This window comes from Lactuca virosa, chromosome 7 (assembly GCF_052849685.1).
Source record: "Lactuca virosa cultivar CGN04683 chromosome 7, Lactuca_virosa_CGN04683_v6, whole genome shotgun sequence".
Lineage (NCBI taxonomy): Eukaryota > Viridiplantae > Streptophyta > Magnoliopsida > Asterales > Asteraceae > Lactuca > Lactuca virosa.
Window position 1 is genome coordinate 178919668 of NC_136432.1, and position 9909 is coordinate 178929576.

General features: G+C 33.7%; 1 protein-coding gene across 1 annotated transcript; it reads right to left on the reverse strand.

Moving 5' to 3' along the window:
• Positions 1 to 2449: 2449 nt before the first annotated feature.
• LOC145127353 (VQ motif-containing protein 10-like) lies at positions 2450 to 2725 on the reverse strand. The gene has a single exon (XM_079062567.1). It carries the CDS (start codon positions 2723 to 2725, stop codon positions 2450 to 2452), a length of 276 nt encoding a protein of 91 aa, XP_078918693.1.
• Between the last annotated feature and the right edge of the window lie 7184 nt (positions 2726 to 9909).

The window sequence follows — 9909 nt, forward strand, 5'->3', positions numbered from 1 at the left end:
TAACAACTGGAATGTACAAGTTGGGCTTTGCCTTTGGCCCATTGCTTGAAGACCCAACTTGGGCATTATCTTCTAGTTAGCATTAGGAGTAGCCTTTCTCTTCTTCCCTTTGCCTTTACCAATGGCGAGAACGGGAGCACTAGCAATAGTGGTTGGGGCTTGACTCTTGCCTTTCATTTCAACTCAACAGTCTGTAGGAAGTTGTGGAGTTGAGAAAATGTGGTCTCTATGTTGTTCAAATGATAAGCTAATATAAAGTGATCATAACAACTTGGAAAAGTGTTTAAGACTATGTCTATGGCCAACTCCTCGTCAAAGTGCACATTGAGCTTAACAAGGCCCTCCGTGTATCTTTGCATTCTCTGCACGTGGTTGCAGACAAACTCTCCCTCGTTCATCTTGCAAGCCATGAGAGACTTGACCACTTCAACCTTTTTCTTTACGAGGTCTCTTGTGGTACTTTTCCACCAGGTCATGGTTCATCTCAAATGGACAGTAGTCCTCATAGAACCTCTGCAATTTAGGATTCATTGTGGCGACCATGATGCAAGCAACTTTTGTTGCATCGTTGTAGTATTTTTTGTAGGAGACTAGTTGTTTAGGAGTAGCAGTGTTTTCATCGACTTCAACGAGTTTCTCCTCAAGGACATATTCTTTGCGCTCAAAGCGAAGATCCATTCTGATGTTGTGTGTCCCCATTCTCATCCCCGCTTTTTTATTTGGGGATTTTTCATCCTCGTCTATATCTCAGTCAAACCGGATGCAGGTTTCGAGTTCCCCATCGAATATATGGATTTTTTTTCCATCCCTATTCACTAAGTTATGTAACTTTTAAACTATCAAGGATAGTAAAGAAGAAATAAAAAAAGACTAGTTTAACTTTTATAAATATAAAAAAAGAAATGAAAAAAAATGGTTTTTATTTTTAGAAGGCTTGAAGTACAACAAGTCAAAGATGGGGAGCATCCTACATCGACTTAGGGAAGAAAAATCTTTGAGGATTATGGTAATAAAACTAGAAGTTTTGAAGCTTACAAGGCAATGACCATCTTAGACTCGATAGGACTCCAAGTTACACTTTTTTTTCCTAATTTTTATTTTTCCTGATTTTTAGGTTGCTGAAACCGGTGGCAAGTACCGTTTCAATTAATTTTTTAAAGACTGGTTCGAGATTAAGATTGGTCGGACCCCAGACAGATCGTGGTTCACTAAAATTGGGGATCAACTCTGGACCGCCTTGAGATTCTTTGGTCCAAGATTGGTTCGGTCTTCGACTTTTTTAGAGAGGAACCGTTGAGGGCCCGGTTTTTTTTCCCATGAAGGATGTAATATTTATCTCAAGAAGCTTCACCTAATGGGCTTAACCAAAATTGGCTTGAATCTTACATAATTCATATATGGCGTATAGACCATGTTTAAACTCAAAAGTGACATGTAATGGACCAATTGATAGTACTGTTGTACATTTCTGTTGTGGGGTTATTTAATAATTAATTAATATTTCGTCTCCTGCTGATGGGAGTCTAATTTTAAAAATAAGATCTTGCGCTACATGCCTAGATACACTTTTTAACTGTTAGTACCATTTTCTGATAACTTTGGGATGTTTCTAAGTATAACGTGTAACCATCTGGATTTTTGGTGTGTGTGTGTGTCTAGCAACAACGGGCTCAACTTAAGGGCCCAAAAGCCCAATTAGATTCGACAAAATTCATACTTTAAAAGCTGAATCAAATTTGTCAAAAACTAACATGACAAGATCGAACTGTTTGCTAGAAGTAAGACCATGTTAGATCTGTCTAGACATGAACCACGTCGTGTTCGTATTGATGGCCGCAAGATCATGGACGTGTGGTGCAAACAAAACAGTCACAGATACAAGATCATCAACTTCATTATCACAATCAATTTCTATCGCCCATCATCAAGGTTTCTTTACAATCCTTCCAACCTAACAACATATGACATCGACAGTTTGAATTAAAGAAACTTAGATCAACTGTTGTAAGTTGACTAGTTTTGTGAAGATAATATTATATAAATAAGATTACAATAGAGGTAATATGATATACAGCACCAAACAACAACCTTGATTTATTTATTTATTTATATGTTCAATTGACATCAACGAAATACCATAAACACATGATTGGTATACACACACGTAACCATTTTCGTAACTACAAGTTATATAACGACAATAAAAATTTCTAAAAATAAGTATTTATTCTAAATTTTCAATAGAAATGTATTAAACTAATATTAAATTTGTTTTAGGGTTAAATCTTTTCTTGTGTTATATATCGTTAAAAAGATAAAGATATATATGAAGAAAGGAGATGAAATATATGAATATGCAAGTATGGGAGTTTATTTATGTATAACAGTATTTTATAAATTTCACAATGAGGAAAAAAAGGAAAGCAATTAGTTATATATTTAATGAATATTACTCAGAGCAAAACCGATAAATATCATCCATGGAAGGGAGCTCCAACAGCAAGTTATCCAGGTCTCTAAACGACATCCCTTTCTTCAACACAGGCGACTTCACACCACCACCACCACCACCAGCGTGTGATAAGCTATTGTTGGGAGATGGGGAGGGAGTATCTTTTCCGGTGAGACGTTGAACGACAGACTTAAAGCTCATGGCGTCTGTCTCAATATACTCGGTGTTGATAATCACCACCTTCACAGGCTCTCTTCTTCTCAATCTTGACATGATTAAGTTATAATCTTGATCGATAAGTACAAAAAAATAGTCAAATCCAAGAATACCCTTTTTGAATCTGACGTATGATGACAGTCGACAGAAACGTAAGCGAAATGGTGTAAGATTGTACGTGAATGAAGCTGTAAAAAGATTGTGGAAGTATGAATTTCTAAATGAACCCAAGAACAGATAGATGGATTGAAATGAATATATAATTAAGTTTGTTCTTGGGTTTATATTGAAAAGCAACGAGGAAGAATTTATGGACATGGGGTAGCTAGGATGGGGGATAGGGCTCGAGGTTTCACATTTCACAACTGGATTCTGGAGCGAAGGAGTCAAAGCCAAGGGCAGTGTTGCCCTTTAACAATCTTTGGATCTCCGGTTTATTCCATTTGTTTTCTAATTTTACATTTTCGGTCCAATACCTTAATTCCAAAATTAATTTATAAAACAATTATAGCCTAAGGAGTTGAGCACTTCTATAATAGTAACCAAAGCACCTTCAAAATGATTGATAGTTTAAGTCTTATCTCAAAACAATTATATAATTTAAGAGTAAACTTAAATGTATCTTCGTCCTATAAAAAAACTTATATAATGATCAAATTTATTTTGTTTTTATATATCTAACATTTAAGATTAAAATTATACTATAAAGGAAACAAGTCAAACATGTGTGAAAATTTGCTTACAACCTATCAACAATGAATTACATACATGTATATTCAACTTAACCAAGACCACACATAAATGGATTTAAAAAGTTTGATTATCGTGGTATGTTGTCAATAATATCATCTATAAGTATAACTTTAATATTAAAAATGAAAGCTAGTTATAAAAAAAATAATCAATCTCGTACAATTGTTCATGACGAGTTTTTATATTTTGTAATAAATTTATAAGCAAAGTCAAAGACAGAGATGGTAATTGCCCTAGCCAAGGCCAATGATGGTATGTGCCTAAGCATAAGTGGAGGGCTTAAAAAGCTAAGAAGTAGCCGAGGCAAGAGAACATGAAATGAAATTAAATTTTAAACACTTACTATTGATATCTATTTTATAAGGGACAATTACTAATCTAGCCAAATTAAGGAAGTGATTAACAATTTTTAGCCAAAAATTAGTAAATATCCAAATATAGCCCACGAAACCGTAGATTTCTATATTCGTCTATTGTTTCGTCAATTCGTCTACTGTTTCGTGTTTTGTATACTTTTTTTTTTCATTTCTAAGATATAAAACCATTGGTTTTTTAAAACCTACGGTTTCCTCTCGGTTTTACTACGGTTTCCCAAACCGTAGCCTACGGTTTCCCAAATCGTAGCCTATGGTTTTGGGAAAAAAATACGTTTTTTTTTTTAATTTTTTTTTAAAAGTCTACTGTTTTGGGGTTTAATCTACTGTTTTGTCAAAAAAGTTACGGTTTAATTATTATTATTATTATTATTATTATTATTATTATTATTGTGATATAGAGTATTAAAAAGAGTGTTTATAACATGTAGAATTATTTTAACAATTATTTTGCTAAAAATTTTTGAGAATTCAAAACAGTAGACTTTAAAAAAATTAAAAATAAAAAAATAAAAAAATAAAAAAAAACCGTATTTTTTTTGTGATATAGAGTATTAAAAAGAGTGTTTATAAGATATAAAATTATTTTAACAATTATATTGTTTATAAAATGTAGACTTTTTTTTTGACAATTATTTTGTTAAAAAATATTTTTTGTAAAATATAAACTAGTTTTTTAAGAATTAATACAATAATTTTTTGCTCAATTGTAGATTATTTTCTGAATTTGTTGACTGATTTTTTTGGTAAACTTGACTACTTTTTTTGTTAAACTTGACTACTTTTTTTGTCAGAGTTGTGTAATGTTTTGCTAAACTTGACTAATTTTTTGTCAGAACGGACTACTGTTTTGTTAAACTTGACTACTTTTCTGTCAGAATGGACTACTGTTTTGTGAAACTTGACTACTTTTTTGTCAGAGTGGACTACTGTTTTGAACCTACCCTATATATATATTAAGTATTTCATATTATTGAAATTATTTCGTATTTTGAAAACTACACTTCTCTCTAGCTTCTTTATTCTCAAAATTAACATAATGAGTTGTAACGAGTATTTCGTATTGCTCATTACGGATGGAAGATGGGAGTTTGTTAATTCCCAATTATCATATGTTTGGCCACCCGAATACAATCCGAGAATGTTTTATTTAGGTGTTGAATTTTACGAAACCACCACGTTCACCGAATTTGTTCATTTGGTGAAGTGCAAGATGGGTCTTCCCGAAGAATCAAAAGTCAGTATGGCTTATCAACATCCAGAACAACTCTATTATTGTGGTATTGTTAATGATCGTGATATCAGAAAGGTGATCAAGGTAATAAATGTCGTTGGAGATAAATCTGTGTCTGTCTATGTGGTGGTTGAAGAAGGCGTTTCGCGTAACGAAGTGGATGATAGAGGAAAGACATCTGCAGCTAATTTATCAAGTGGAAAAGGGATCAACAACCCAATAGGTAATTTTAAAAGTCCAAGTAATAGTCAATATCATAGTGTCGCTGAAAATGTAAATGTAGTGCCTATAGTGCCAGAACCGATTATGTATGTTACACCGGAGAATTATAAGTATATCGGTGATAATGATGTTGGTACATATGTTAATGATGTTAGTGTAAATCATTACTTTGACCAAAAAAGCACTAGACGTGGTGAATAGGGTTGGTAATGAATCTGGAAAACAAGAAGTTCCATTTTTGCATGATGTTGAACTAAAAGGATATGGCGAGTTTGCGGATTGTGACAAGTTGGATATATCCGGCCTAGAGAGTGATTCTAATGGAGAAGAATTTGATGATGAACCTAAAATTATTTATTCAGATACCATGTTTCATCTTATGCCCCCATTGCCTTCGTGTCCTGTAAACGATGATGTGAACATTCCATGTCAGAGGGTAGATATAAATAAAGAGATTAAGGTTCTAGACATTTTTGATGACAAAGAGTTGCTCAAGCTTGCAATTGGAAGACAATGCATGGAACAAGGTAAGTAGTATAATACTACCAGATCGAGCAAAGAAAGGTTCGAGGTGGTTTGTTTGGTAGAAAATTATTCTTGGATGGTTAGGGCAAGGGGAATCAAATCGACTACTGCTTTCCAAGTCACAAAAGTTGTTGACCAACACACTTGTTGTGCAACAAACTTAGAGTCTAATCATCGACATTCAAAGAAAAAGGTACTCGGCCACTTTATCGCTGAAGTATTGGCCAGAGATTATAATAGAGTTTATCGGGGTAATGAAATTGTGAGGGACATCAATTCGAAATTTCCAATCAATATCTCATACCAACATGCATGGCGGGAAAAACAATATTCGTTGTTGATGTTAAGACGTACCAAAAAGGATTCATTCACCAAACTACCAGCATATCTGCACAACTTGGTCAAGCATAATCCAGGAACTGTTACTCGGATAAGAACAAATGATGATGATCGGTTTGAGTTCGTGTATATCGCGCTGGGTTGCTCAGTAAGCAGTGATAATTTGTTATAACAAATATAACATATGAATCCTAATTGGTATTTGTCAATGCCATCAAAAATAATTGTAGGTACAAGCGTTCATCAAATATTGTAGGCCGACCCTAATAATTGATGGTGGTCACCTAAAGGGTGAATTCAAGGGTATGATGTTGCTCGCAATGAGAATGGACGGTCAAAACCAAATCATGCCTGTTGCTTATGCCATATGCAAAAGTGAATGTACGGAGACATGGTCCTGGTTCCTTCGAAAAGTACGTGAATGTATAGGCAACGTGGAAGACCTTACATTTATATTTGATAGGGCTCCATCCATAGCGACGTCAATTACAAATATATTTCCTCACGCCCATCATGGAATATGTGGTATCCATTTGTATTTCAACATTTCAGCAAAATTTGGAAGCAGCGATACAATACACACATTATTTTGGGAAACATGCAAAGCCTATACTATTAAAAAATTCGATAATGAGATGAAAAAAATTAAAAAGGTAAATGATCGTGTATGGGAATACCTACAAAACATCAATGCAGAAAGATGGGCCAGGGTACATTTTCCTGGGAATCGGTATTTTCTTATGACATCAAATAGTGCAGAGTCGATAAATTCAATGTCAAGATTTGCAAGAAAGATGCCAATATTGATGTTGATTGAGTATTTCCGTGCAACAATGCAGCAATGGAGTTTTCAGAAACGTAATGTTGCAGGTACTAATATTTTATATATAATAGTACTTGAAATGTTATTTTACTACTCATATGATATTATGAAATTATGTCTATTTTTTTAGCTGAAGCAAAAACAACACTCACCCCATGGGCTGAAACGATTATAGAAGCAAATAAGAATGCTTGTAATAATTGGATGGTGTATCCTATCTCAAATAGTAGATTTGAAGTGAAAAGCTCTACTCACAAAAGTGTCATTGTTGATTTCCAACAAAGAACCTTTACATGGAGGCGGTGGCAAATAGATGGCTTACCTTGTGGCCATGTCATAAAAGTGCTCACAATGAACCGTTACGAAGACTGTTCGGAATTTGCTTTAAAAGCTTACTTTACAGAGACGCTTAGGAAAACTTAAGAGGAGTCTATGAACCCCTTACCAAGTCCATCTGAGTGGGAGATCCCCGATGATTTGATGATTGTGAAGCCACCCATAATGGAGATATGTCAGCCGGGTAGGCGAAGAAACACTGGTCATATTCCGCCGCAAGGTGAGCGTCCCATACGAGGGAATGCGTGAGTACATGCAAAATACTTTTGTTGAACGAAGTATAATGGCAGGTAAATTCTCGGGTGCAATATAAAAATATTAAATAACCAGTACAACAACCTTGTATAACCATATTTATTTTTCAGGGAGTTCGACTACTGTACTAACATCGTATGCTCAAATGCTGCTTCAAAGAAGGGTGCAAAAGTCTGTTGGTTGGCAAGCAACACAGACCCCCCAACAGATCTCGTCTACCTTGCCGACATATGTTTATCTAGTTTTTAATTTTAAAACAACTTGTGATGTAGAACTTAACGGTCATACTTGTTCCTGTGGCAAATGGCGCAGTCTCGGTATAGCATGTGGTCATGCTATCGCAGCAGCACGTCATTCAAACATGCATGAATTAGTTGATATAGTTCAAGTATATTACCATGCTGATGTATTTCAACTCGTCTACCAAACACAAACCGTTCACCCTAATCCCCCACCATCTGAATGGAAAATATCAGACCCTTTGTTGCCTGTTTTATTGCCAATGTAATTTTTATTCCCGTTAAATAATGATGTTTGTAATATATTTGTCATTGTCTATGTAATATATTTGCTATTGTGTTTGTAATATATTTGACATCGTGTTTGTAATATATTAGAAATATATTATGTTTGTAATATATTTTCCATTGTCTTTGTAATATATTTTCATTTGTTTGTGCTGTTAAAAAAGACATAAAATAACATAAGTTGCCGTTTTTAGCTTACCATAAAAGTATGTTTTTAATTCTGATTTTTATGTTTTATATGTTGGTTACGTTCTTTGTACATAGTTGTTCGTTGGAAAATATCCGGATTTCAAATCCGATATCATTACCTCATTGGCTTTACCCTCCAAAGTATGCTTCGTGCTGTTAAAAACGACATAAAATAACATAAGTTGTCGTTTTTAGCTTACCATAAAAGTATGTTTTTAAGTCTGATTTTTATGTTTTATATGTTGGTTACGTTCTTTGTACATAGTTGTTCGTCGAAAAATATCTGGATTTCAAATCCGATATCATTACCTCATTGATTTTACCCTCCAATGTATGCTTCGTGCTGTTAAAAACAACATAAAGTAACATAAGTTGCCGTTTTTAGCTTACCATAAAGGTATGTTTTTAAGTCTGATTTTTATGTTTTATATGTTGGTTACGTTCTTTGTACATAGTTGTTCGTTGGAAAATATCCGAATTTCAAATCCGATATCATTACCTCATTTTACCCTCCAAAGTATGCTTCGTGTTGTTAAAAACGACATAAAATAACATAAGTTGTCGTTTTTAGCTTACCATACAAGCATGTTTTTAAGTCTGACTTTTATGTTTTATATGTTGGTTACGTTCTTTGTACATATTTGTTCGTCGGAAAATATCCGGATTTCAAATCCGATATCATTACCTCGTTGGTTTTACCCTCCAAAGTATGTTTCGTGTTGTCAAAAACGACATAAACTAACATAAGTTGTCGTTTTTAGCTTACCATAAGAGTATGTACTTAAGTCTGATTTTTATGTTTTATATGTTGGTTACGTTCTTTGTACATAGTTGTTCATCGGAAAATATCCGGATTTCAAATCCGATATCATTGCCTTATTGGTTTTACCCTCTAAAGTATGCTTCGTGCTATTAAAAACGACATAAAATAACATAAGTTGCCGTTTTTAGCTTACCATAAGAGTATGTTTTTAAGTCTGATTTTTATGTTTTATATGTTGGTTACGTTCTTTATACATAGTTGTTCGTCGGAAAATATCCGGATTTGAAATCCGATATCATTACCTCATTGGTTTTACCCTCCAAAGTACGCTTCGTGCTGTTAAAAACGACATAAAACAACATAAGTTGCCGTTTTTAGCTTACCATAAAAGTATGTTTTTAAGTCTGATTTTTATTTTTTATATGTTGGTTACGTTCTTTGTACATAGTTGTTCGTCGGAAAATATCCGAATTTCAAATCTGATATCATTACCTCATTAGTTTTACCCTCTAAAGTATGATTTGTGCTGTTAAAAACGACATAAAATAACATAAGTTGGCGTTTTTAGCTTACCATAAAAGTATGTTTTTAAGTCTGATTTTTATGTTTTATATGTTGGTTACGTTCTTTGTACATAGTTGTTCGTCGGAAAATATCCAGATTTCAAATTCGATATCATTACCTCATTGGTTTTACCCTCCAAAGTATGTTTCGTGCTGTTAAAAACAACATAAAATAACATAAGTTGTCGTTTTTAGCTTACCATAAAAGTATGTTTTTAAGTCTGATTTTTATGTTTTATATGTTGGTTACGTTCTTTGTATATAGTTGTTCGTCGGAAAATATCCGGATTTCAAATCTGATATCATTACCTCATTGTTTTTGTAATATATTTGTCATT

What these genes read in the sequence shown, in the direction of transcription:
- LOC145127353 (XM_079062567.1), bottom strand. Translation starts at nt 2,725, where the DNA reads ATGTCAAGATTGAGAAGAAGAGAGCCTGTGAAGGTGGTGATTATCAAC.